This window comes from Colobus angolensis, unplaced genomic scaffold (genome assembly GCF_000951035.1).
Source record: "Colobus angolensis palliatus isolate OR3802 unplaced genomic scaffold, Cang.pa_1.0 Scaffold68, whole genome shotgun sequence".
NCBI classification, from domain to species: domain Eukaryota; kingdom Metazoa; phylum Chordata; class Mammalia; order Primates; family Cercopithecidae; genus Colobus; species Colobus angolensis.
Genome location: NW_012120487.1, coordinates 3,732,464 through 3,757,237, shown reverse-complemented (window position 1 = coordinate 3,757,237; position 24,774 = coordinate 3,732,464). Strand labels below are relative to the sequence as shown.

The following is a 24,774-nucleotide window of genomic DNA, read 5'->3' as shown; positions in this document are numbered from 1 at the left end:
GTAATTGCCACCTACTTTCCTGAATTAAATTGATTTTAAATGTACACCAGCCTCAAAATGTAGGCAGCTATATTCAGGGCTGCTATTAACAAGGAAGAGTGTTTTCCTTCTGCTGCTGCTTGTAATATAAAGCAGATATAGCTTGTTGGCTTTGTTCAACCATCCGATCCAAAAATCTTCCCTTGCATACTGCAGGATGTCTAACTCATAAACCCTTAAAACTGCTAGCCTTGGCTGAGCGCGGTGGCTCACACCTGCAATCCCAGCACTTTGGGAGGCCGAGGCGGGCAGATCACCTGAGGTCGGGAGTTTGAGACCAGCCTGACCAACATGGACAAACCCTGTTTCTACTAAAAATACAAAATTAGCCGGGCATTGTGGTGCATGCCTATAACCCCAGCTTCTCAGGAGGCTGAGGTAGGAGACCCGGGAGGTCGCTTGGACCCGGGAGGCAGAGGTTGTGGTGAGTGGAGACTGTGCCATTGCACTCCAGCCTGGGCAACAAGAGCAAAACTCCATCTAAAAAAAAAAAAAAAGAAACACCAAAAAACTAGCCTTTAGACATTTTTGTTGCTTTTAGGTTTTAGCTTGCAAATTCAATCTGGAAAAGGACTATTAGTTGAAATTCTTCCTTTCCTCTCCACATGTCATTTAAGAGAAGGCAGTTACACAGTGAGCAGAAGGGAGAGGGGTGAATGGGTGTTTATGTGAGGCTGAGGCTGACTAAAGTCTAATCAATGTGTTACCCAGAGTGGGGCAAAGACCTGTGAAGGGGAAGTAGGTGACTGTCACACAAAACACCTTTCTTATATTTTGGTTTCAGTAAATGAAATCTTGGTTGTCAAATCCTTTTGTTCCTAGCCCTGTGGTTTTTCCGATCTGCTATTTGATTTTCACTCATAGATGTTAATTTGACAAGAGGTGAATTGGTTAAGGTACCATTAGTTTTAGGATCTGCCTCATATTCCCTTGTGTTTAATTTGGTCTGGACCAGTCTTGGTTCTGCCTGTTGGGCTATTTTGATAGTGATATCTACTTGGAAGAGTTCAGTGAACATTCTTTGCATTTGACTAAAAGCAGATTGTGGAATGGTTACATTTCTTACATTCTGCATTCTGGTTTCTTTTCTCCTGGAAAAAAAAATTAAATTAGAACTTAATTAGAACTTATTAAAACAAAATATTTGGCTGTTAGGATCTGTTCTAGGATTGCCGGTTGGAATTCTTTTCTACTGCAAAAATATACAGCAAGGTTAATAAAAAGAAATTTAAATTTTAAGTTGTAGGGCTGTTAACCTACCCACTTTTTTTCTGCTTTGGTCTCCTCATTTTATCTGTAATCAATAGAGCATTTTGATGATGGTAGGCCATTTAACAAGTAAACAGGAAACATCTGAGAAATAAGTTGTCTGCAGTCTATTTCTTTATAGTGTTTATTCTTTGCCTTCAAAAATTTTGATTAAAAATATTTGCGATCTTAAAAACGGGTATCAATATGACAATAATTACTGTAAAAGCAGTTCATCTTTATTGAGTACTTTTCTGTGTATTAAGCATTATTTAAGCACTTTCGATGTATTAGCAAGTTTCATAAAAACCTGATAAACAGGTATTGTTATCCACTTCCATTTTACCAGGAGAGAGCTGAAGCAGAGAGAAACTAAGAAACTTTCTCAAAATTATGCTTCTAATAAGTGCTGGAGCTGGTATACAATAGCTTTCTGGCTCCACAGCCTGGGTACTTTGAGCATATTTAATAATATATGAGTTTATATAGTTATGAGTTTATGAGTTTATATAGTTATGAGTCTATGCCTTTAAACATTAACTTCTGAAATAATAAAAGGCCCATGGGAAATAAGAATGGTATGGCATAGTAAAAGTTTTTTTATGTGCCTTTAATATGTATGCTAAATCTATCTGAATTTTTCTCAAACTTGGCTGTGCCTCAGAATCATTTGAGGAGCTTGTAAAAAAATATGATTTCTGGCACTCATGCCATACTACCTCACTGGAAGCAGGACTTTGATATATCTGAATTTCTAGGCCAGTGTGAGGCAGATATTTATGGACCACTGGCATATAACACACAACAAAACAGTTTTTTTAAAGTTACATATTGATGCTAGCTAATTATGGCAGCTAACATTTACAGAAGCTTTTATCTGTATTATTCCATTTAATTCTTATAACAACCTTGTGATGTCAGGCAGCATTATTTCCTCCATTTTATAGATGAAGAAACTATTAGGTTGGTGCAGAAATAATTGCGGTTCTTGCCATTGAAAGTAATGGCAAAAACCGCAATTACTTTTGCACCAACCACAAATCCTAGCGTAGTAACATGACCAAGTCCAGTGCTCATTGCAACATTATTCACATTAGCTAACATATGGAAACAACGTAAATGTTCATCAGTGAATGAATGCATAAAGAAAATCTGGTGTACACACACACACACACACACACACATTATTCAGCCATTAAAAGGAAATCCTGCGACGTACAAAATGGGAGAAGCTGGAAGACATTATGCTAAGTGAAATGAACCACACACAAAAAGATCAATATCTGTGTGACCTCACTTACGTGTAGAACCTAAAGGTGTCAAACTCATAGCAACAGAGAGGTTAGAATGGTGGTTACCAGGGGCTGGTAAATGGGGAGATGTTGGTCAAAGGGTACAAACTTTCAGTTGTAACATGAATAAATTCTGAGGATCTAATGTATAGCATAGTGACCATAGATGATAATACTATTGTTTACTTCTTGAAATTTGCTAAGAGAGCAGATCTTAAGTGTCCTTGTCACACATGTACACGCACACAAAGGGTAACTAAGTGTAGTTATGTTTGTGTTGATTAATTTGGTTATGGTAATCATTACACAGTGTATACATTTATCAAATCATCACATTGTACACCTTGAATATACACAGATTTTATTTGTCAGTTATACACTGTTAAGCTTGGGGAGAAAAACATGACCAACATCACATGGGTAATAAATACATGCTAGAACCAGGATTTGAAAACAGGTCTATCAGAGTACGAATAATTTAACGTTAACTATATTCACATTGTTGTGAAAAAGATCTCCAGAACTTTTTCGTCTTGCAAAACGAAAACTCCATGCTCATTAAGCAACAACTCCCTGTTTCCTACCCTCTCCACCCCATCCCCTAGTAACTACCGTTGTGCCTTCTGTATCTGTGAATTCAACTACTTTAAGTACCTCATATAAAAAGGTGCAGGGAGGAGAAAGGATGCTGGGCACATACAAATGACGAATGGATTGCTGTAATAGCTAGTGGGGCAACACATGCATCTGAGATTGCATTTTTCTAGCATTCCATGAAATTGTCAAAATGGAAATATATATATATATATGGAGAGAGAGAGAGAGAGAGAGAGAGTGTGTATGTGTGTGTGTGTGTGTGTGTGTGTGTGTGTGTGTGTGTGAGTCTTGCTCTGTTGACCAGGCTGGAGTATGGTAGTGTGATTATAGCTACTGCAGCCTCGAACTCCTGGGCTCAGGTGATCCTTCTGCCTCAGCCTTTCAAGTAGCTGGGATTACAGGTGTGTACCACCATGCCTAGCTAATTTAAAAAAAATTTTTTTTTAATTTTCTACAGACAGTGTCTCGCTGTATTGCCCAGGCTGGTCTCAAACCCCTAGGCTTACTCAATCTCCCTCCTTCAGTCTCCCAGAGTGCTGGGATTATAGGCATGCACCACTGCAATTTACATATAGTAAAACATATGGATTTTAACTGTAGGTAGCCTTATGAATTTTGGCACACATATATATCAAGTGTCCAATCCCCCCTCCCTCAATCAAGATTTCTATCATGTCAGAAAATTTCTTTTTAGGTTAGTGACCCCCAACTCTACGCTAGGCAACCACGGATCTAATTTTTATTACCACATATTAGTAGTCTTGTCTATTCTAGAACTCTATGGGGGTTAAGCATCCCTAATCTGGATATCTGAAATCCAAAATGCTCCACAATCTGAAACTTTTTGAATGCCAACATGATGCTACAAGTAGAAAATTTTACCCTTGACCTTATGTGATAGGTCACAGTCTAAATGAAGTCAAAATTTTGTTTCATGCAAAAAATTATTTAAAATGTTGTATAAAATTAAATTCAGACTGTGTATAAGATGTATATGAAGTGTAAATGAATTCGTGTTTAGACTGGAGTCCCATCTCTGACATTTTTTTTTTTTTTTTTTAAGATGGAGTCTCGCTCTGTCGCCCAGGCTGGAGTGCAGTGGTGTGATCTTGGCTCACTGCAAGCTCTGCTTCCCGGCCCGCGCCTGGCCTCCAAGATTTCTTATTGTGTGTCTGTGCATATTTCAAAATCTGAAAAAATCCAAAATCCGAAATGATTCTGGTCCCAAACATTTTAGATAAGGGATGCTCAAGCTGTATGAAGGAAATCATACAGTATTAACTCTTTATACCTGGCGTTGTTCACTCAATATAATGTCTGAGAGTTTCATCCATATTGTTGCATGTGTAAGAAATTCATTTTGATTATTGAATGGCATTCTTTTGTGTGAATATACTTCAATGTGTTTATTCATTGGTTGATGAACATTTTGGTTGTATCTGGTATGAGTATTTGTATACTGGTCTTTGGTAGACATTTTTTCTTTTGGGTACATTCTTAAGAGTGGAATTGTGGGAATGTATGTTTAACTTTATAAGAAAGTTTTATTTAACTTTATATGAAACTGCCAGGCTGTGTCTAAAGTAGCTGCACCATTTTACATTCCCACCAGCAATGTATGAGAGTTCCACTTGCTCCAGATCCTTGCCATTATTTGGTGTTGATAGTCTTTTTAATGTCACCCACTTTAGTGTGTTTGAGATGGATTTTTTTGTGGTTCTTCTTTAAAAATTAACTTTATTGAGATATAATTTATATAAACCCATTTCAACTGTAAAATTTGGTAAGTTTTGACAGATATGTGCACCTGTGTAACCAACACCATAGTTATCCTTAAATTTTCTTGTTGTCCATTCTCTGCCCACCTCAAGCAATTTTTTATCTGTTTTCTTTAGATTAGATTTTTCTTCTCTAGAGTTTTCATGTATGTGGAATTTAGTATTTACCTTTATAGTATTCATATAGTATTTACCTTTTTCAAGCCCTTTATTATTATAGAATATGTACTGTTGAAAATATTTTGTGAATTAAAGATAAAATATCATTATTCTTTGTTTACAGCTTTATTGAGATATAATTCACATATCATGGAGTTCACCTATTTGAAGAGTACAATTCATTGTTTTTAAATATATTCACAGGGTTATGCAACCAATGTTATAATCTAATTTTAGGACATTTCATCCCTAGCAAAAGAAACCCTGTGCCTGTTAGTAGTGAATCTCTATTTCTGTTTAAATTTTTAAATCATTTTTTATTGTGATAAAATACACATAACATAAAACTTACCATCTTAACCAATTTTAAGTTTACAGTTTGGTGTCATTAAATATATTCATAATTTTATGCAACCATCACTACCACCCATCTCTATACCTCTTTTCATCTTTTAAAACTGAAACTCTGTACCCATTAAACAGTAACTCCCCATTAACTTATATAGCCAGCCTCTGGCAACCAACATTCTGCTGTCTGTCTCTATGATTTTGACTACTCTCACTACCTCATGTAAGTGGAATCATAGAGTATTTGTCTTTGGATGACAGGCTTATTTCACTTCGTATAATATCTTCAGGGGTCATCCATGTTGTAGCATGTCAGAATTTCCTTCCTTTTTAAGGCTGAATAATATTCCATTTTATGGATATATTACATTTTGCTTATCCATCTGTTGATGGATACTTGGTTTGCTTCCATGTTTTATCTATTGTAAATAGTGCTCCTATGAACATACAAACATGGGTATACAATTATCTCTTTTATGAATAGTCAAAGCCATCCTGAGCAAAAAGAACAAAGTTGGAGGCATCACATTACCCAACTTCAAAATATACTTTAAGACTAAAGTAACCATAACGCCATGGTACTAGTACAAAAACAGACACATAGATCTATGGAGAAGAGTGGAGAACCCAGAAATAATGCCGCACACCTATAGCCATCTGATCTTCAACAAGTTAACAAAAATAGGCAATGAAGAAAGGACTCCTTATTCAATAAATGGTGCTAGGATAGCTGGTTAGCCATATTCAGAAAAAATGAAAGTAGAACCCTACCATTCACCATACACAAAAATTAAATTAGGATGGATGAAAGATTTAAATGTAAGACCCCAAACTATAAGAATCTAGAAGAAAACCTGGGAAATGCCATTCTAAACATCAGTCTTGGCAAAGAATTATGACTAAGTCCTTAAAAGCATTTGCAATCAAAACAAAAATTGACAAGTGAAACCTAGTTAAACTACAGAGCTTCTGCAGAGCAAAAGAAGCTATCAATATAGTAAACAAGACAACCTACAGAATGGGAGAAAATATTCGCAACATATGCACCTGACAAAGGTCTAATATCCAGGATTTACAAAGGACTTAAAAATTTGAACAAGTTAAAAAACAAATAACCCCATTAAAAAGTGGGCAAAAGACGTGAATGAACAGTTCTCAAAATAAGACATATAATGACCAACAACATGAATAAAAATCACTAATCTTCAGAGAAATGCAAATCAAAGCTATGAGATTCCATCTCACACCAGTAAGAATGCCTTTTTTTTTTTTTTTGAGATAGAGTCTCACTCTGTCACCCAAGCTGGAGTACTGTAGCTCGATCTTGGCTCACTGCAACCTCTGCGTCCCAGGTTCAAGCAATTTTCTTGCCTCAGCCCCCTGAGTAGCTGGGGCTATAGGCATGCACCACCATGCCCGGCTAACTTTTTTTGTATTTTTTAGTAGAGACAGGGTTTCACCATGTTGGCCAGGCTGGTCTCAAACTCCTGACCTCAAGTGATCCGCCCGCCTTGGCCTCCCAAAGTGCTGGGATTACAGACATGAGCCACCACGTCCAGCCAGAATGGCTATTACTAAAAGTTAAAAAATAATAGATGTTGATGAAGCTATAGGGAAAAGGAAACACTTATACCCTGTTGGTAGAAATGTAAATTAGTTTATCCACTGTGGAAAGCAGTTTAGAGATTTCTCAAAGAGCTTAAAAAGAATTGCCATTCTACCCAGCAATGCTGTTACTAGGTATATATCCAGAGGAAAATACATCTTTCTTCCAAAATATGTTCATCACAGCAGTATTCACCATAGCGAAGACATGGAATCAATCTAGGTGCCCATCAACAGAGTGGAAATTGAAAATATGGTACATATACACCATGGGATATTATGCATCCATAAAAAAGAATGAAATTATGTCCTTTACAGTAACATGGATGCAGCTGGAGGCCATAATCCTAAGCGAATTAACTCAGGACCAAAGCACATTCTCACATAAGCAGGAGCCAAACACTGGGTACTCAGGGACATAAAGATGGCAACAATGGACACAGGAGATTACTAGAGAGGAGAGAGGGGAGGTGGACAGGGGTTGGAAAAGTACCTATTAGGTACCCTGCTCACGACCTGGGATCAGTCATACACCAAACCTCAACATCGTGCAATATAACCGTGTAACAAATCGACAGATGTACTCCCGGAATCTAAAATAAACATTGAAATTATTAAAAATAATTAAAATATATATATATATTTGAGACGGAGTCTTGCTCTGTCGCCCAGGCTGGAGTGCAGTGGCGCCATCTTGGCTCACTGCAAGCTCCGCCTCCCAGGTTCACGCCATTCTCCTGCCTCAGCCTCCCGAGTAGCTGGGACTACAGGAGCCCGCTACCACGCCCGGCTAATTTTTTTGTATTTTTTTAGTAGAGACGGGATTTCACCATGTTAGCCAGGATGGTCTCGATCTCCTGACCTCGTGATCCGCCCACCTCGGCCTCCCAAAGTGCTGAGATTACAGGCGTGAGCCACCGCTCCCGGCCTTAAAATATGTTTTTAAGAGACTGCTTTTAATTCTTTTTGTTGCATACCCAGAAGTGGAATTGCTGCACCATATGATACTTCTCTTTTTAACTTTTTGAGGAAATGTCATATTGTTTTTGTCAGCAGCGATGCCATTTTACATTCCCATCAGGAGTACAAAAGGGTTTTAATTTCTCCACGTCTTGCCAACAATTATTTTCTGGTGTGTGTGTGTGTGTGAGAGAGAGAGAGAGAGATAGTAGCCATCCTAATGGGTGTGAGGTAGTATCTCATTGTAGTTTTGATTTGTGTTTCTATAATGATTTGTGGAGCTGGGCATCTTTAATGATTAGTGTTGTTGGGCATCTTTTCATGTACTTATTGGCCATTTGTATGTCTTTGGAGAAATGTCTATTTAAGTCCTTTGCCCATTTTTTAAATAAGGTTGTTGGTTTTTGTTTGTTTTGAGTTAGTATTTCCTCTTACATGTCTAACTTTATTCGCTTAGCATAATGTTTTTGAGATACATACATGTAGTTGAATATATCTATAGTTGGCTTGTTTTTTGAATATCTATAATGTTTTTGAGATATGTCCATGTAGATGAATGTATCTGTAGTCAGTTTTTTTTTAAAATTTATCTACAGTCGTTTTAATGGGTGTATTTTACTATACCCATACAATTTGGTATATCCAAAACAATATTTGTCTGTAGTTGGGCATTTAGTTTGCTTCTAATTATTGGGTATAATACGATGCCTAATGTTATTTTGCAATATAGTATACACTAATATGCATAGTTGCTATGTATACTGTACACATAATATGCAGCTATAATATTAGGCTAATATGCCTAATATCACTTTGCCTAGGCATATTATGCCTAATATGTAGCTGTGCATATTAGTGTAGAGTTGTCTTCCTGTATTAGTGGTTTCAGTTACCTGCAGTATAGCACAGTGAGATATTTAGAGAGAGAAAGACCACATTCACATAACTTTTGTTACAATACATTGTTATTGTTCTATATTATTATTGCTGTTAATATCTTATTGTACCTAATTTATAAATTAAACTTTATCATAGCTATATGTATAGGTAAAAAGCGTAGTATATATATGGTATGGTACTATCTGTAGTTTCAGACATCCTCCGAGTGTCTTGTAACATCTTCCCCGAAGACAAGGAGGAATTACAGTATGAATCTTTGGAGCATGCGTTTTCATTTTCTCAGGATAAATACTTAAGAGTGGAATTGCCCAGTCATGTGTTTTTGTTTGTTTGTTTGTTTGTTTTTTAACGAAGCTGTGGATTTACTCTGACTGGTATGGAGAGATGCCGACAATATAGTGTTAAATGAAAAGCATAAAGCATCCAGCACTTTTGGAGGCCAAGGCGAGAGAATCACTTGAGCCTAGAAATTTGAGACAAGTCTCAGCAACATGGTGAAACCCCATCTCTACAAAAAAGTTTTTAAAATTAGTTGGGCATGGTGGTGCGTGCTTGTAGTCCCAGCTACTCAGAAGGCTGAGGTGGGAGGATTGCTTCAGCCACGGAGGTTGAGGCTGCAGTGAGCTATGATTGGGCCACTGTACTCCAACATAGGCAACAGAGGGAGACCTTGTCTCAAAGAAAATTTTTTTAAAGGAAAGCATAAAATAGCACATATAGTAAGATCTCATTTTTGGAAAAATGTGTATGCAGGAGGAAAAAAGACTGGATGGATATACACTAAAATATTAGCAATGGTTTTCCGCTCAGTGAAATTTTCTTCTTTATACTTTTCTCTGTTTTCTGATTTCTTTTGCAATAAGTATGTATAAGTTTAATAATTTTAAAAAGTTTTTTTTCAGTTTTTTCCCTGTGCTTTTCTTTTTTTTAAATTTTATTTGACATTCAAGAGTACGTGTGCAGGTTTCTTATATAGGTAAATTGTGTGTCATAGAGGTGTGGAGTACAGATTAATTAATCACTAGTAAGCATAGTACCTGATAGATAGTTTTCTATCCTCACCCTCCTGCCACCCTCCACTCTTAAGGAGGCCCCAGTGTCTGTTGTTCCCTTCTCTGTAACTATGTATACTCAGTATTTACCTCCTACTTATAAGTGAGAACACACTATGTTTGGTTTTCGGTACCTGTGTTAGTGTGTTTGGGATAATGACCTCCAGTACCATCCGTGTTGCTGCTAAGGACATACTGCTCATTTTTATGGCTGTGTGGTATTCTGTGGTGTAAATGTACCATATTTTCATTTCCAGTCCACCCTTGATGAGCATTTAGGTTGATTCTATGTCTTTGCTATGGTTAATAGTGCTGTGATGAACAGATACATGCATGTATCTTTATGGTAGAACAATTTATATTCCTTTGGGTATATACCCAGTAATGGGATTGTGGGGTTGAATGGTAATTCTTTCTTAAGTTCTTTGAGAAATTGCCAAACTAGTTTCCAGAATGACTGAACTAATTTACATTCCCACCAACAGCATATAAGCACTCCCTTTTCTCTACCACCAGCACCTTTAATTTTTTGAGATTTAAATAATGCCATTCTGACTGGTATGAGATGGTTTCTCATTGTGGTTTTGATTTGCATTTCTCTAATGATTAGTGATATTGAGCATTTTTTCATATGCTTTCTGGCTGCATGTATGTCTTTTGGAAAGTGTTTGATCATGTCCTTTGCCCACTTTTTAATGGGGTTGTTTGTTTTTTGCTCATTAAGTTGTTTAAGTTTCTCATAGATTCTGGATATTAGACCATTTTTGGATACATATATCTTCTCCCATTCTGTAGGTTGCAAATATTTTCTCCCATTCCATTGGTTGTGTGATTACTCTGTTGATAGTTTCTTTTGCTGTACAGAAGCTCTTTAGTTTAATTATGTCTCATTTGTCAATTTTTGTTTTTGTTGCACTTGCTTTTGGCATGTTTGTCATGAAATCTTTGCCAGAACTTTTGTCCAGAATGGTACCTCCTAGGTTATCTTCGAGGTTTTAGGTTTTACATTTGAGTCTTTAATTCATCTTGAGTTGATTTTTGTATATGCTATATGAAAGGGGTCCAGTTTCAGTCTTCTGCATATGACTAACCAGCTACCCCAGCACCATTTATTGAATAGGGAGTCCTTTCCCCATTGCTTGTTTTTGTTACCTTGGTCAAAGATCTGGTGATTGTTGGAGTATGGCATTGTTTCTGGGCTCTCTATTCTGTTCCCTGGGTCTGTGTGTTTTTGTACCAGTACCATGCTGTAATGGTTACTGCAGCCTTATAGTATAGTTTAAAGTCAGGTAATGTGGTGCCTCCAGTTTTTTGCTTAGGTTCTTTTTGCTTAGGATTGTCTTGGCTATTCAGACTCCTTTTTGATTCCATATGAATTTTAAAATAGTCTTTTCTAATTGTGCGAAGAATATCCTTGGTAGTTTGATAAGAATAGCATTGAATCTGTAAATTGCTTTAGGCAGTGTGGCCATTTCCACAATATTGATTCTTCCTATTGATAAGCATGAAATGTTTTTTCCTTTCTTTGTGTCATGTGTGGTACCTCTGAGCAATCTTTTGTAATTCTCATTGCAGAGATCTCTCACCTCCCCTAGTTAGCTGTATTCCTAGGGTATTTCATTTTCTTTGTGGCTATTGTAAGTGGAATTGCATTCTTGTATCGACTCTCATCTTGGACATTGTAGGTGTATAGAAATACTACTGATTTTTGTATATTGGTTTTGTTGTTGTTTTTGCTGTTGTTGTTGTTGTTGTTTGACCCCTCTGTTACTCAAGCTGGAGTGTAGTAACTCGATCTTGGCTCACTGCAACCTCTGCCTCCTGGGCCCAAGTGATCTTCCCACCTCAGTCTCCTGAGCAGTTGGGACTACAGATGCACGCTCCCTTGCCTGGCTAATTATTTTTGTATTTTTTGTAGAGGTGGAGTTATGCCATGTCGCTCACACTGGTCTTGAACTCCTGGGCTCAAGCAATCCTCTTGCCTCAGCCTCCCAAAGTGCTGGAATTACAGCCATGAGCCACCATGCTTCGTCTTTTTTTTTTTTTGAGACAGTCTCACTCTGTCGCCCAGGCTGGAGCAGTGGCATGATCTCACCTGTATGCAACCTCCACCATCCAGGCTCAAGCGATTCTTCTGCCTCAGCCTCCCAAATAGCTGGGACCACAGGTGCCACCATGCCTGGCTAATTTTTGTGTTTTCGGTAGAGACGGGGTCTAACCATGTTGGCCACGCTGACCTCAAACTCCTGGACTCAAATGATATACCCAGCTCCGCCTCCCAGAGTGCTGGGATTACCGGTGTGAGTCACCATGCCTGGCCTGACCATTTTTGTACCTTAATTTTATATTCTGAAATGTTGCTGCAGTTGTTTATCAGCATTAGTACCTTTTGGACAGAATCTATGAGGTTTTCTAGGTTTGCAGTCATGTCATCTGCAAACAGAGATAGTTTGACTTCCTTTCTTTCTATTTGGATGCCTTTTGTTTCTTTCTCTTGCCTGATTGCTCTGGCTGGGACATGTTGAAAAGAGTGGTGAGAGAGGGCATCATTTTCTTGTTCAGGTTTTCAAGGGGAATGCTTCCATCTTTTGCCCATTCAGTGTGATGTTGGCTATGGGTTTGTCATAGATGGGTTCTTATTATTTTGAAGTGTGCTCCTTCAGTGCCTAGTTTGTTGAGGGTTTTTTAACATGAAGGATGGTGAATTTTATTGAAAGCCTTTTCTGTGTCTGTTGAGATGATCATGTTGTTTTGTTTTTAGTTCTGTTTATGTGGTAAATCACATTAATTGATTTGTATTTTTTTTAGGTAATTCTTTTTTTTATTATTTTATTATTATTATACTTTAAGTTCTAGGGTACATGTGCATAACGTGCAGGTTTGTTACATATGTATACTTGTGCCATGTTGGTGTGCTGCACCCATCAACTCGTCGGCACCCATCAACTGGTCATTTACATCAGGTATAACTCCTAATGCAATCCCTCCCCCCTCCCCCTCCCCATGATAGGCCCCGGTGTGTGATGTTCCCTTTAAATTTTTTTTTTTTTTTTGAGACAGAGTCTTGCTCTTGTTGCCCAGGCTGGAATACAATGGTGCAATCTTGACTCACTGCAACCTCTTCCTCCCAGGTACAAGCAGTTCTCCTGCCTCAGCTTCTCAAGTAGCTAGGATTACAGGCATGTACCACCACACCCAGCTAATTTTGTATTTTCAGCGGAGATGGGGTTTCACCATGCTGGTTAGGCTGGTCTTGAACTGCTGACCTCCTGTAATCCATGGGCCTCAGCCTCCCAAAGTGCTGGGATTACAGGCATAAGCCACTGTGCCGAGCCAGTTGATTTGTGTATATTAAACCAACCTTGTATCCCAGGGCCCACTTGATCATTAGCTTTTGGATGTGCTGCTGAATTTTGTTCGCTAGTGTTTTGTCAAGGATTTTTGCATCTGTGTTCATCCATGATGTTGGCCTGAAGTTTTCATTTTTTGTTGTGTCTCCCAGGTTTTGGTGTCAGGATGATGCTGGCCTCAAACACTGAGTTAGGGAGGAGTCTCTCTTTCTTAAATATTTGGAATAGTTTCAGTAAGAATGGTATCAGATCTATATACATCTGGTAGAAATCAGCTGTGAATGACTGTGTCTGGTCCTGGCCTTTTTTTTGTTGGTAGGCTTATTATTACTCATTCAATTTTACAACTTATTATTGGTCTGTTCAGAGATTCAGTTTCTTCCTGATCCAATCTTGGGAGGTTGTATGTTTCCAGAGATTTATTCATTTTTTCTACGTTTTCTAGCCTTTGTGCATAGAGAGGTGTTCATAGTAGTCTCTGAGTGTTCTCTGTATTTCTCTGGGTTTGGTGGTAATGTCCCCTTTGTTATTTTTGATTGTGTTTATTTGGAGCTTGTATCTTTTTTTTTTCTTCATTAGTCTAGCTGGTTATTATGTGAGTTTTCTTTATTCTTTCAAGGAACTAACTCTTGGACTTGTTGATCTTTTATATGCTGTTTTCACGTCTCAGTTTCCTCCAGTTCGGCTTTGATCTTGGTTATTTCTTCTGTTAGCTTTGTGGCTGGTTTCCTCGTGTTTCTTTAATTCAAGGCATGAAGTTAGGCTGTTAATTTGAGGTCTTTCTAACTTTTTGCTGTGGGTGTTCAGCGCTATAAACTTTTCTCCTAACACTGCTTTAGCTATGTCCCAAAGTCTCTGGCATATTGTATCTTTGATCTCATTAGTTTCAAATAATTTCTTGAATTCTGCCTTCATTTTATTGTTTACCCAAAGTCATTCAGGAGCAGGTTGTTTAACTTCCATTAAATTGTATGCTTTTGAGTGATTTTTTAGTATTGATTTCTATTTTTATTGCACTGTGGTTGAAGAGTGTGGTTGATATGGTTTCCATTTTTTTCAGTTTGCTGAGAATTGTTTTATGGCCAATTATGTGGTCAGTTTTAGAGTATGTGCCGTGTGCAGATGAGAAGAATGTATATTCTGTTGTTTTGGGGTGGAGAGTTCTGTAGATGTCTATTAAGCTTATTTAGTCAGGTGTCCAGTTTGGTTCTGGAATGCCTGATCCAAACTGATTCTTAATTTTCTCCCTTGATGATCTGTCTAATAATGTCAATAGAGTGTTGAAGTCTCCTATTATTATTGTGTGGTTGCTAAGTCTCTTCATTGATCTCTAAGTATTTGCTGTTTGAATCTGGATGCTTCTGTGTTTGGTGCATATGTATTTAGGATAGTTAGGTCTTCTTGTTGAATTGAACCCTTTAGCATTATATAATGCCCTTGTTGAATGTGCTGCTGGATTTGGTTTGCTAGTATTTTGAATGATCCAAAAATCACTCAAAAACATACAACTTAATGGAAGTTAACCTGCTTCTGAATGACTTTGGGTGAACAATAAAATAGAGGCAGAATTCAAGAAATTCTTTGAACCAATGAGATCAAAGATACAATATACCAGAAACTCTGGGACATAGCTAAAGCAGTGTTAGGGAGAAAAGTTTTTTTATTTTTTATTTTTTTAATCTTTATTTTATTCAGATAAAACTGTATTTTATCTGAAATTAGAACAGCAGCCTCTGCTTTGTTGATTTTTCATTTGCATGGTAGATTTTTCTCTTGTCTCTTTACCTTGAGCCTGTGGGTTTGATGGGTTTCTTGCATTTATGTGTGATGGGTCTCTTGATGACAGCATACAGTTGGGTCTTACTTCCTTATCCAACTTGCCAGCCTGTGCCTTTTAACTGGGGCATTGACCCATTTACATACAAGGTTAATATTGATAGGTGAGGATTTATCCTGTCATCATGTTGTTACCTGGTTGTTATGCATACTTAATTGTGTGGTCGCTTTATATTATCAGTGATCTATGCACTTAAGTGTGTTTTTGTGATGGCCTGTATTGGTCTTTCTTTTCTGTATTTAGCACCCCCTTAAGGAGTCAGGTCTAGTGGTAGCAAATTCCCTTAGCATTTGCTTGTCTGGAAAGGATCTTATTTATCCTTTTCTTATGAAGCTTATCCTAGTTTGGCTATATATGGAATTCTTGGTTGGAATTTTTTTTCTTCAAGAATGCTGAATATAATCCCTCAGTCTCTTCTGGCTTACAGGGTTTCTGCTGAAAGTTCCACTGTTAACCTGAGGAGGTTTCTTTTGTTGGTGACCTCCTTCTTCCTAGCTGCCTTTAACATTTTATCTTTCACTTTGATTTTAGAGAATCTGATTACTCTGTCTTGAGCAAGGTTGTCTTTTATAGTACCTTGCAGGGGTTGTCTGCATTTCCTGAATTTGAATGTTGGCATGTCTAGCCAGGTTGGGGAAAATTTCATGAATGACACTCTATGTTTTCCGTGTTTCTTGCTGTCTTTTTTAGGGATGCCAGTGAGATGTAGATTTGGTCTCTTTACATAATCCCATATTTCTTGGAGGCTTTGTTTATTCTTGAATCTGTTTTCTTTATTTTCGTCTGACTGAATTATTTTGGAGAACCGGTCTTCAGACTCTGATATTCTTTCCTCTCCTTGGTTGATTTCCTGCTGTTAATATTTGTTAATGTTGTTTGCCTCTGTGTCCCCACCCAAATCCCATGTTGAATTGTAATTCCCAATGTTGGGACCTGGTGGGAGGTGATTGGACCATGGGGGTGGATTTCCCCCCAGTGTTCTCATGATAGTGAGTTCTCATGAGATCTGATGGTTTAAAAGTGTGTGGCACTTTCCCCTTCAGTCTCTCTGTCTCTTCTGCTGCCATGTGAAGATGTGCTTGCTTCCGGAACTTCACCCTACTGGCATTATTGTTAAGTTTCTTGAAGCCTTCCCAGCCATGCCTTCTGTATAGCCTGTGGAACTGTGAGTCAATTAAACCTCTTTTCTTTATAAATTACCCAGTCTGAAGTAATTCTTTATAGCAGTGTAATGAACTAATAGACCTGTGATTGTGTTTTAAAATTGTTAGAGTCTTTCAACTCTATCAGATTCTTTCTTACAATTGCCATTTTGTCTTTTATCTCCTGTATTATTTTATTGTATTCCTTAGAATCCTTTTATTGGGTTTCAACTTTCTCTTGAATCCAGATGATTTTTGTTTCTATTTATACTCTCAATTCTGTTTCTTTCATTTCAGTCATTCAGTCTGGTTAAGACCCAGTACTGGGGAATTAGTGTTGTTTTTAGGTGAGAAGACACTGTGCCTTTTTGAGTTTCTAGAGTTCTTGCACTGGTTCCTTCTCATCAGTGTGGGCTGATTTTCCTTCAATCTTAGAAAATGCTAATCCTTTGAATTTTTTTTTTTTTTTTTTGCTTTTGTCTTCTTTGATGCATTTGGAGGTTTGATTGTAGTATAAGGTGAGTTCAGTGAAGTCACTTCCTTTGTGAAAGATTTTAGGGAGCTAAGGCTAACCTCATCCCTCCCGCTTCATGTTCTCACTTTAGGGGGCTGACACCAGGCCCCCGGCATTCTTGTCTGGACTCTTGAGGTTAGGAACATGCTGTACTGGAGCTTCTGAGATGTTCCCAGTCCTCTGGCCATGACACCTCCATGGGTGGTGCTAGCCAATGCCCTTTGTCTCGGCAGTGTTAGCAGGCTATGTGCTCATGTCTGGGTTTCAGCAGCTGTGGCAGTGTGGCTGGCAGGGTGTACATACATCAAATGGAGTGGGGTACCGGTGGAAGCACGGCTGTGGTATGTGCTTCCACTGGTGGCGGTTGCCTCTGTCACATATTTACCTATATATCAAACTACCACACAATTTTGAAAGTTACTTGTCCAGTGTATAAGATGTTCTGTTGCTTGATATTATTGCTAATACTTGTATTGTCTGATTTAATTTAACCATTGTATGTGTGGTGGTATCTTATTGTAGTTTTAGTTTGTATTTGTTTGATGACTAATTTGAACATCTTTTTATGTGCTTTTCATCATTCACATATCTTCTTTAGAGAAGTATCTGTTCAGATCTTTCCCCCATTTTCTTATTGACTTGTCAAGTCTCCAGAATTCTTTATAAATTTTTAATATAAATCTATCCCAGATACATGTATTATAAATACTTTTTCCTAGTCTGCAGCTTGTCTTTTTATTTTCTTAATGATATCTTTTAAAGGGCAAACACTTTGAATTTTGATGTCCAATTTAGCAATTCTTTATTTTTTCATCATTTGCCTACCCGTTGTTGTGACAGTTTTCTTCTTTGTTTTCTTGGTGTCCTTCTCTGTAAAACTGAGGTAATGTGAGAGTTAAATGAATTGATACATGTAATGTACTTTGAAAATGCCTCACATTTAATAAAAATGGTATAGTGTTAACTGCCATTATTGTTACCACAACTCCTTTACTCATAAGTTGTTTTTGAGGCTTTTGGATCCTGTCTGTACATCCTTGTCTCATCTCCATTGCTCTTAAAAATTTGTCATTGCCATTTTCTTTAAGGGTCTTTTGTTTATGAAAAAGGACTCAAGTTAAGATTTTCTATATATTAGAGAAAGGATATCCTAGCATTCCATGTAGGGGATGATTTATATTACATGCCACTGTTTTGTAATCTACCAATTTACCAGTGACTTGGTTTCCTCTCATATGTGATGTTACAATGAGATTTATAGAAATTTTTGCCATTTCCTTTCCCCAAAAGGTCTAAAGCCCACCATGAATGTCATGATTTCCCCCTTTGGTTAAGGCTCCTTTGGCCATCTCTGACGTTGGCTTCCACTGTGTTTTATGCATACCTTATATGCCTTTTAGTGTACTATGGAAAGTGGCATTTTAGAGTGTGTTGTTTTTGTTGTCAGTTTTGCTAAACAGAATTTAGAGGCTGGATTTTGATTGAGGTACATTAATTGGATTAAAAATATCACGAACATAATTAGCATGAAGGCAGTAATAGTTATACCAAACTTGAGTTTCAAATGAGTATAAACTAGGTCAAGGTAAGATGTTCTTCTTAAAATACATTACAGTATGATAATGATCCACCATAGTTGTTTGAGTCAGTCTCAGAAATGGAAATATTGTCCTGATTCTGTTCTCTATTATTTTGACCAAATATTTAATCAGTCTATCATTTTCCTGTTTATAAAGTGAGAGCTCTAATATCTTCCTAGCAAAAATAATATTAAGCAATGAGATAGTTAGTATTTAGCAAGTGATGTAGTTATTGTTAATGAACTCAGTATAATTTTTAGTCTATGGTCCAGATCTTATCGATCATTTTTCTGAAAGTATCCCCTCCATCTGAGCCCCTCTCCTGAGCCCTGGATCAGGTACTGGGCCATCCACAAAGTCTTGCATAGTGCTGGCAAAGAATAGGCAATTGGTAAGAGTGTTGTATTTCACCAAACTTTCAATTTTACCCGTTTCTTGTGTCTTTTTTTGTCTTTTTCCTGTGGATTCTATACACTCAAGAAATCAATATTCTTATGGAGGGAAAAAAAAGGAAAAAAACTTACTGCAGCTGTTCTTCTTACAGTTTCTGTCTTTATGCTTTTCACACTAAATGTTTTAAGAGAGTCGGTTATTCTTAGTTTCCCATTTATCTTTTTAGCTTTTATAATTTAGTTATTGTTAAACTGTTTTAAGATATGTCTAATAACCTTAGGCCTAATAATCTTAGTGTATTTTCACATTTTCTAGCTTTTGTGTAATATCTCCTTATAGTTTCTTCTTTGCCTCCTCTGTAACACTTTCCCAGTCTTTTTCCTCCTATCTGTCCTTTACATTTTTATTTTTCTTTGTTTTGTTTTTAGTGAATTACTCCAGATTTTATCTTCGTCTCCTTTTACTTCAACAAAGAAGATAGCTGAGTGAGGGAGAGAGTTAGAATATTTCTAGGGCTTCATTTATTTGCCTTTAAACAGATGTTGCTTTACTGAAATGTAGCTGTGATTTTTCAGTTACGTTTTGGACATCACCATTTTGGTATTAGCTGAATTTTTCATAGTAAAACTAACTGTTGAATATACTTGGTCCTTCATAGAAAGCAAGCTGTGTTATGTTCATCACTGTATCTTAATTGTCTAGCATAGTGCTTGGTACATAGTTGGCAATTAATACACATTTATTATATGAACAATTGATACTCTCCTGTCACCTGAAAGTTAACATGTTCAAAATTGAGCATATTAAAATCTGGAATTTTCCTTTGCTTCTGTATCTTCCTATTGTTTGAAGCGTAGATCAAATGTCCCCTCTTCTCTAAAGTTTTCCTTAATCATCACAGTCAAAAATCTGTTTCCCTATTCTCTATTGCTTTACCAAATTATACTTTTATTGTACCTTAATTCTGGATTACATTTTACTTATTTGGGTACAGAGTTTGCCGCACATAAGATTGAGGTCAGGGGCTAACTTCTCCAAGACAAATTGACTATTTAAAATAATGTAAGATTTTGGGAAAGGAAAGGGTTGAAAAGTGGTTTTGTGTCACTGTTCCTTCTACATAGAATCCCCTCCGCATCTTGCTACTTTTCACTCATTCTTCAGCCTCAGCTGAGGCATTTTTTAATCCAGGTTTTTCTGAGCCTACTTTAAGTCTTGAATAGGTGACTTTTCTTTGTATTCCTCTATTATTAATTCCTTTAATAAATAATTATTGAGTGCCTTTAATGTGCAGACACTGTGCTAGACAGGCCTTTTAGAAACGAAAAGGCAGGACTTTTGTGACTGAGTATGTAATGTTTAGCTCATTATACAATTATGTATTACACAGATAAGGAAACTGAGGCTCAAATAAGTTCAGTGAGTACACTAAGGTTACCAAATTAATAAATGGGAGAGGCTGGTTTCAGACTTTGGACTTTCTGAGTCCTTGGTGTTCTTTCCATTATACTTTGGCATTCCTCAGTGAAAATGTTTTTTGAAAGATTTGAACCAAATCTTTCTAAGCTCTGGTATTTTGTTTCTTTTCCAGCACCACACAGCATTCTCTTAACCATTTACTGTTATTTAGCAAAGGGGATATGTGTAGATGGAACCATTGCTGTCAACAAAAAGAGGATAGTTAACCTGGTACTGGGCAGAAATACTTCCATTGAATTTGTGTCTTTGAAAACTGATTTTAGCATTTGCTTTACTCAAAGGATTTATAAGCCTCCAGAGTTGTCAGGGTTCTGTGGTATCTATTGTCTATGTTAATCTATGGATTTCTTTGTTTTTTTCCACTGGAACATTACAGCTTTCAAAATTCATAGCAAACACCCTATACTCTATTTCCATTCAACAGTATGGTGGTATGAATTTGACCCACCTCTGGCAAATACTTAAGTTAATATTTCACAAAATACCCAAACTCCTGTTGGCAATTGATTTCCAGGCAGCTGATAAAACATTGAATTGATAGGTGTATTTTGTTTTTGTGGGTTATTCATTTTGATGTGGATACAGAAGGGTAGGGAAGGAGAAATTGTTATGGTATAAAGACAGAGTTGGAAAAGTTGGGCTTATGTTGTTGTTTGTTTTTGTTTTGTTTTCCTGAGAATATTCTCTGTTACCCTGCAGTAAGCTGTCTACAGTCCAGGATTTGACAGCCTGCTTGCTTAATAGCCTTCAAAAACATCCATGTCCTGTCATACCTGTGCTATATTCTGACTACTTGGTACTGCTTAGAGATTAGATTTAGGGATGTTTTATATAAGGAAACCTCTCCTCTAATGCTACCTCCTTTTGTCACCTGTTAATAGTCATGGTGTTAGGTTTATTGAAGGACTTTTGCCTCTATATTCTTTTCTTCTCAATGTTCTTTTCATTAGGAGTAATGGCCGGGCATGGTGGCTCATGCCTGTAATCCCAGCACTTTGGGAGGCCGAGGCGGGTGGATCACCTGAGGTCGGGAGTTTGAGACCAGCCTGGGCAACATAGTGAGACCTCATCACTATAAAAAGTGATTAGGAACCCCATCTCTACTAAAACGTGGAGAAACCCCGTCTCTACTAAAACTACAAAAGTGGCCGGGCTTGGTGGCGCATGCCTGTAATCCTAGCTAGTTGGGATGCTGAGGCAGGAGAATCGCTTGAACCTGGGAGGTGGAGGTTGCGGTGAGTTGAGATAGCGCCATTGCACTCTAGCCTGGGCAACAAGAGCAAAACTCCATCTCAAAAAAAAGAAAGAAAGAAAGAAAGAAAGAATAATGATCATAACATGAAATAGTACATTCATTTGTGATTTTATATCTTACTCTTCTCAGTTTGACAAAGGAAATGTTTATAATATTAAGTTACTGATTTTTCCTGTTTTGACATCCTTAAACTTTGGGTTCTGTGGGTGTTTTGCCTGAATTAGAACTGTGGAATTAGACTTTATGATTCAAGGTTTGGGGATATTACATGTCAAATGCATGTTTTTTAATTTTTTAAAATACAGTTTTATAACTGAGAAATATAGAAACATGTATTTAGTAGACAACAGGTTACCTCACTAAAATAATTAGTATTATGTTTAAATAAATTTTTAAAAATATACTTATTTCCTTTGAAAGTGTTCTCCATCACACTTGGCATTTATCTGTTTCTTTCAATGGCCTTCTCTGTTTCTTGTTTGCAGGCAGCTATCAATGGTGTAATACCCCAGGAAAATGGCATTCTACAAAGGTATGTTATAAAGTGCTTACCAGTTAAGATGACTTAGCAGAACAAAAAACAGCTGTTAATTTTTTTGTTTTAGTTTTTAATAGAGCATTGATTTGGGGTATATAAGTTCATTAATATTGTTCTTTCAGATATTTCTATGTATTATAATAATTCCCTAAAGTCTCCAACTTTTAACTGTATAAAATTACTACATATTTGGTAACACCATCTTTTAAGGTGGTTTTAATTTTTCAGAAAGCTTTTCAAACTTATTCTTTGACTTATAAGATGAAAGGAACTGAATTTTTAAAACTATTAGCACTGGCTATTGGTTTAATAACCCCAGAATATGGTTTTCAAACTTAACTATACAGGCTTTATCTCCAGGCTTACTACAGACATTTTCTCCTTCCCTTTTAGGTTCTAAATCAAGTATATGATAATTTGCAGCAATTTGAGGCAGTTCTTAATAATGCAACTTTTTAGAGTACTGAACTATTTCACTTGAAGTATCCAGTGTTAACAAGTGGAATGGTTTTAGAGGTTTTTTGTTATGGCCAGAAGGTAAAATTGGAAGATGTGGCCAAGAGAATTATAACAGTTACAATGTAATTCCTTAAGTTAAAAATAAATTCATGACTTTTGTCTCCTTAAAAATTGGAGACTCTGGTTCTAGATTAAAGAACAGTCTAAAGTCTTAGGAGGTAAAACCATTCTCCCTTCCAAGTGCAGTTTAATTACTTGATTTTTCCCGCTTTTCCTATCAATTCAAACTTTGGCTTGAATTTTGGCGGCTGGGATTTCTAAGTCACTGAAGCATGATCTGCTAAGTGCAGATGAGGCAAACAGAAGCAGCAGATTAGGAATGAGGTCGTTTTGGAGAGCGAGAAAAGTACTCTTGCAGAAACATCAGGAAGTTCACCATGAACTGCAAAACGTGCTGTTCTTTATAAGAAACCATATATTTAGGATGGAAGCAAAATTCTGTTTGATACCTGTACCACCTTTAATGATTAATGGTTTTTAGATGGAAGCAATGATAAAACAGACCTATACCCCCATTCCTCTCTTTTAAACTGTCAGAAAGATTTTCATCCAGAGTAAATGTGGCTGATTTCCAGAGTTTCTACCAACTTCTGTTTGTTTAATTTTTAGTTTGTTGTTGTTTGTTCAAAAACATTCAATTCTATCGAAACCCTTGCCTAGAAAGCGAACCAGATGAACTTCCTTTATGGTCATTTTTTTCTTAGTTTAGAATGTTTTATACTGCTAAATATCACTCCAGTTTTATTTTTGAGTAAATGTTATTGCCACTTTTTGTGCCAAAGTTTTTGCTATGTAAAATCTGTGTGGATTCAGCTACTGGATTCTGAATACATATTGGATATATCATCCAATTAATAGCATTTGCCATAGGTGAATTGTAGAAACTTCTTCTCCCCTGGAAACATTCCGTCTTTCCTGTCACATATTATACTTTTGTTTAATATATTTTATGACTAGAAATTCAGTATTAAACTGATTTCTTGTAAAGTTACTATAATATTTGGGGTTGAACTTTGATCAGAGTAGGATTTTGTTGGTTTTGTTTGCTTTTTTTGAAGGAATGAATCATATGTCTACAGGAGAAAATCAGTTGTATCTAGTCATATTCTTCAACTATTTCCTTCCTAACATGGTTCTTTAGCTTTGAAATCACTGTGGATTTAACATAACTGAAAATTCCTCTTGTGGCCGGGCGCAGTGGCTCTAGCCTGTAATCCCAGCACTTTGGGAGGCCGAGACGGGCGGATCACGAGGTCAGGAGATCGAGACCATCCTGGCTAACACGGTGAAACCCCGTCTCTACTAAAAAATACAAAAAACTAGCCAGGCGAGGTGGCGGGCACCTGCAGTCCCAGCTACTTGGGAGGCTGAGGCAGGAGAATGGCGTGATCCCGAAAGGCGGAGCTTGCAGTGAGCTGAGATCCGGCCACTGCACTCCAGCCCGGGCGACAGAGCGAGACTCTGTCTCAAAAAAAAAAAAAAGAAAGAAAGAAAGAAAATTCCTCTTGTATGTCTACTGACCAGAGGAAAACAAGAGGGCTCTTTGTGTACTTTCTCATAGGCTTTTTTTTTTTTTGAGACGGAGTCTTGCTCTGTCGCCCAAACTGGAGTGCAGTGGCCGGATCTCAGCTCACTGCAAGCTCCGCCTTTCGGGATCACGCCATTCTCCTGCCTCAGCCTCCCGAGGAGCTGGGACTATAGGCGCCCACCACCTCGCCCGGCTAGTTTTTTTTATTTTTTAGTAGAGACGGGGTTTCACCGGGTTAGCCAGGATGGTCTCGATCTCCTGACCTCATGATCCACCCGTCTCGGCCTCCCAAAGTGCTGGGATTACAGGCTTGAGCCACCGCGTCCGGCCTCTCACAGGCTTAACACTGAAAGTAGAAGGCACTAGGCTAGAAATGGTGTATATTCAGGCGGTTAAAAAGATCTTTGTTTTGTATGTTTGGTTTTTATAATAAAGTTGAATTTATATAGTCTGTGTATACAACTGACTGTTAAATTGTTAGTCCATCCCTTACTTAACAAAGAAAGGAGGTATCAAATACTATAGTTTAAAGAAATTACTATATAAAGCAATATTCTCATGAGATAATGAACTTTTGGTAGGAAATAAATACCCACCTCACTGATACATGTGTTGATGCTAAATTCCTTTACTGGAAATTATTATTATTATTATTATTATT

General features: G+C 37.2%; 1 protein-coding gene across 2 annotated transcripts in view; it reads left to right on the top strand.

Moving 5' to 3' along the window:
• FAF1 (Fas (TNFRSF6) associated factor 1) overlaps positions 1 to 24,774 on the top strand; it is a 535,277-nt gene that overhangs the window by 141,632 nt on the left and 368,871 nt on the right. For both annotated transcript variants that reach the window (XM_011926246.1, XM_011926245.1), the window contains one exon: positions 22,014 to 22,060. In XM_011926246.1, coding sequence (XP_011781636.1) covers positions 22,014 to 22,060 — 47 coding nt within the window. The remainder of the gene's footprint in view (positions 1 to 22,013; positions 22,061 to 24,774) is intronic.